Source organism: Apaloderma vittatum, unplaced genomic scaffold (genome assembly GCF_000703405.1).
Source record: "Apaloderma vittatum isolate BGI_N311 unplaced genomic scaffold, ASM70340v1 C12304296, whole genome shotgun sequence".
Classification (NCBI taxonomy): domain Eukaryota; kingdom Metazoa; phylum Chordata; class Aves; order Trogoniformes; family Trogonidae; genus Apaloderma; species Apaloderma vittatum.
Genome location: NW_009747286.1, coordinates 1 through 4,617, shown reverse-complemented (window position 1 = coordinate 4,617; position 4,617 = coordinate 1). Strand labels below are relative to the sequence as shown.

General features: G+C 37.0%; 1 protein-coding gene across 1 annotated transcript; it reads left to right on the top strand.

Annotated features, from left to right (window-relative positions):
* Positions 1 to 368: 368 nt before the first annotated feature.
* On the top strand, positions 369 to 3,624 carry LOC104280013 (protein FAM92A1-like; the record flags this gene model as incomplete). Its single annotated transcript, XM_009877525.1, has 3 exons — positions 369 to 673; positions 3,063 to 3,131; positions 3,496 to 3,624. Coding segments are annotated over 3 exons (503 nt in total), but the record flags the coding sequence as incomplete, so codon positions are not given.
* Positions 3,625 to 4,617: the final 993 nt, after the last annotated feature.

Here is a 4,617-nt window from a genome sequence, read left to right as displayed (position 1 = left end):
TTTGCTCTCTACTGCCTAATTTTTCTGACTTGCCTGTTTAGATTGCAAACTCTTGCAGAAAGCTGTGTAAACCAATGTCGTTTGAGACCTGCAGGTGTTACCACCATGTTAGTAATTAATGCCAACACTAATAGTGAGCTTTTACATAACCACAGGAGGAAAACTTCCAGGATGGATTTTGTGATTTGGATTTTCCTCTCTTGGACCCTTATTTTTAAATCCTGCTTTGTTTGTTTGTTACTCATTCATAAATAAGCACATACTGCATCAGACTCTTACAACATTATCTTTTTAAGAATAGATTTCTGTTTTGCACTGAAGTGAGATGCTCAAATCATGTACAAATTAGTAATAGTATAATTATATAGTTTTGCTTCTGTACGTGCTGGAAATATTTGTCCCCTTCTTATTTTTCACTTATTTTTCTTTGGTATCCAGGGACAATCAGACAAGACAAATACAAGATGCTGTTTCAAATGTGGAAAAACATTTTGGTGAATTGTGCCAAATATTTGCTGGATATGTACGTAAAACTGCCAGACTACGAGACAAAGCAGATCTTCTGGTAAATGAAATATATGCATATGCAGCCACGGAGACACCAAGCTTAAAAGTTGGACTGAAAAACTTTGCAGATGAATTTTCCAGACTTCAGGATTATCGCCAGGCAGAGGTACAGAATTAAAGATGTACATGTTGTGTTTGCCATCTGAACTTTTCAGTTACTTCTCTGTGAATAAAAGGGCAAAGATACGCTCTGCAGTCAGGAGAGAAATATAGGAAAAAACCACTTTTAAATATATCAGTGGCAGATAGAGCAGGATAGGCTGCCAAAGCATTCTTAATTTACTCTGCTAATAACTTCAGTGAAAACCGCCTGTAAATTAGTTCTCTTGAAGTCAGTGGAACTATTTGCGTGAGCACTCACAGAATTCGAGACAAACTAAGTCTTTTATTGACCTTAGACTTTGGATCATGATTTCTGGTTAATAAAGTGTTATTTTAGTTTTGCGGTTTGAGTTGTCTTAGCAGCAGCTGAGGTAGTACCAGTTGTGTTCCTTTTGCAGAGTTTATGCTCAGTAGCAGTATGGAAGAGAAGACCAGCTGGAGTCCTTCACTGGCCACTGACAGCAGCTGTAGATTTCATAAGTCTGTAGTTCAACACTAAAAGTACAAACTTGATTTGGATGACATGTGACAATATAGTCACATTTCTGCTAGATGAGTGAGAGCATAAAGAAAAGTGTTTGTGCCACTTAATACCACTATGTGCAGGGCCAGTCAAACTGTGACTTATGATCCAGAATTCCAAATGCTGAGATTTGAGAAAAAATAAATTCATTTCCTTGTACTGAAACTAGTTTTTGGAGGATATATCTATTCTTTTAATAGGCATAGAAAATTCCCATTTACAGTTTAGAAGAGCTAAGAACCATTATAATTTAAAAAAAAAACACACTAAAGTAGTTGATGTTCTCAATGTTTTCAGGTAAGGCTTTTTTTTTAAGAAGCATTGCAAGTCGTCTTTCTATATTAATGAAGTAGAAAATCTTTTAAAAGAAGTTAATCTATGAGGTAGCTAGTCTACAAAGTAGAGGGTTTGAAAGACGAAATACACATGGATCTTTAACAATGTATTTAGGATGAGATTTTTTAAGAAGTAGTAAGAAATACAAGGGTGTGAATTGTGCTTACATTTTTTCCATCAGATCATGCATCTGGCTCCAGCTGAGCCATACATAGCTCCTTACACTTCAACTGATGTAATAGCCGTTTATTGCTCTGGTAATACAACATTACAACCTATAAAAGCTGACGTTTGGGCTACATCCTCCTACCCTACCTGTCCCCAAACCATCGCTGCACTTCGAAGGAGAAAAGGCAGAAGAAGCAAAGGAGAAGAGAAGCTTTCAGCCTTTAAATCAAGTTATCCGTTGCTCATAAAAAACCCAAATAATCTCAGCTTTATTTCTTGTGGGCATCAGGTTAATTAACAAGTTTTCAGTTTTCATGTATATTGGCAATGTGAGTAAGAGAAAATTAGCTTATAAAGGCTGTTGATTTCTGGTCTTCAGCTGTGCTATGTATATAAACACTGAAGTGTGAGATATTCCATAACAGGTGGAAAGATAAGCAAGCAAGAGGGTGGGTTATTTGGTATGTTGGTATCATGTGTTTTATTTAAAGCCTTACTGCCCTATTTCATTCTATTGTGCTGATAGTTTAAGTGCATTTGACAGTGCATTGGTGGAGTGTAATGAAGGAGAAATGTTTTCTCAGTTGACACAGATTTTGGCTGACTGGTGACTGCTGGTTTAGAGGGGAGGGTAACATCTGTCCCTTCCTAGTAGAGGTGTGTACCTTTTCTCAATTTGGATGTAACGGTGGTGGGCTGGATGACTTCCTGATCCAAAGTCATCAGCAGCTTATGCTGCAGTTATGCTGGCAGTATTGTGAGTTTTGACAAGCAGGCAGGTCTTATCCTATTGCCTATCTGACTATATGTAGCTGATTTTCTAACTAGAACAACTGAAACAAAAATTCAGATGCATTCAGCTGTGAGAGTATTCATGTGTTTTGAACAACCTGTTGTTGGTATTTTTAATGTTTTCAGTAATTAAGTTGCTCTTTCCATTATTTTTAAAACAGGAGTGTTGCATTTCATATGCTATGTTTGATAGCAAAGATGGCTTAGTAGTCCATAATTTGTCAACAAGTGTAGAGCAAATACATTGGATAGGAAGCTACATCTCCAAGATGCAACGTTTGATGTGTTTAGTACTTGGTTATTAAAATCTCCACGCTTCATTTATCTTGTATTGCCAGTGAAGAAAAAGGAAATTCACTAGAAATCAGTTTGACCTCCTCAAAACAAAAATAATTTACTGGTTAATTTAATTGACTCTGTTTTTTGCAATATTTTTTAAACCTCCATCCCACTATATTTTCAGCCCATACAGACTAAATTCCTAATAAGAGGAGTCATTCATAAATTAATTGTTTCCTATTTCTGCATACCGTAGATGTGGATGATCTTAGTGACCTTGTGATTTCTTTTGTAGGTTGGCAGGCTTGAAGCCAAAGTTGTTGAACCTCTGAAAAGTTACGGGACCATAGTGAAACTTAAAAGGGTAGGTTAAACATATGTTTTTTCACAAGATGCATTTTGGTGTTCTGGCCACTCAGTTGAAAACTTCTACTTTAGAGTGGGGAGCGGTTCTTATTTTTAATATTGCAGTAATCCATCTAACTAAATTATATAGTAATACGTATGAATTTAAACTATATATATCTTGGAGGAAAAAATTTTTATGTGAAGATAAGGATATTCAAACTATTGGAGGACAAGCAAATGCTAAAAAAAGGCATTGTGGATAGCATGACATTTCCTGGATAGTGCAGGGTGTTTTCCTTTATAAGCAATTTATTATTAGTAGTAATCTCTGTGCTGCTTTTAACAGCTTTTCTAATTTAAAATTGCATTCTACATTGAAGATCACAATGAAGAAGAAACTTTTTGAAACTCATAAGCAGGTAGTGTCCTGCAGAGTCATTAAGGATAAGCTGAATATACACAAAAACCTGGGGTCTCTTCACTGTATTCTGGAAGCAGTCTATATTGGGGTTAGAAATATTCCCACAAAATACCTGTAAATTTCTTTCTTCCGGGAGGGATAGGCTTGAGCAAGTAAGTTTTAATAAGCAGATTTTATAAGATGAAAGTGATTCTTTGTAATACTTGTATATTACATAGAGGATACCCTTCACCCTGTAAATCTCAAATCTGCAATTGATGTATATATCTGTATCATCATCTATATAAATCAAAAGGTAAAATAATCATTATTTGGTGGTATTTTACATACAGAAATGTCATGTTGTGTTCAACATGGTTAATTTGAGTACATTGGGGCATTGCATTTCAAACTCACATTTTTCATGAGTTTTTGCTCATGTATCTTTTCAATACGGTGAAGAACTGAGTAGAGTGTTTGGAACTTACTGCACAGCCATCTCACTCAATTGTCAGAGAAACAGTTATGAAGGAACCGCGTCCTGTGCTTGAGCAGTGCTGTGTGTTGTAGTCCTTAGCAGAGTTGTAGACTGTAGAGCCTTTATTCTAGAATTTGGAACCTTAACAGTCACTCTGAAACCCAGCTTGTTGAGACCTAGAACTGACTGAGTATTCTACAGGCTGTAAATGTTGAGAGTGGAAGACAAGTTCCATGTGTTTCTGGCAGCAACATCTCTAAGGAGACACTGAGCCTCCCAGCAGTGCTGGAGGCTTCATCTTGAAATGCATTGCCGGTGATGGCCGATAAAGGCTGGGGACAGAAGTGGCTGAAGCCAAGTCATCCCTTGCAACAGTGAATGGCATTTCCTCTTGTCTTTGCCTTGCAGAATACCAGGAAGCATTACATAGTGTTCACTACAGTGAGGAGTACAAAAGCACTCTTAAACTGCAAAGGGGATTCACTATTTTATCCGAGTACCTGTGAACAGAGGGACTTCACTAAAGATGCAGACCATGAAATGATTTCATTTTTTCCTCCTGCCCATTGCTGTGAACCTTGGTTAAAACCTCAACTGTCTAGTTGTCGTGGTTTGACCCTGGCC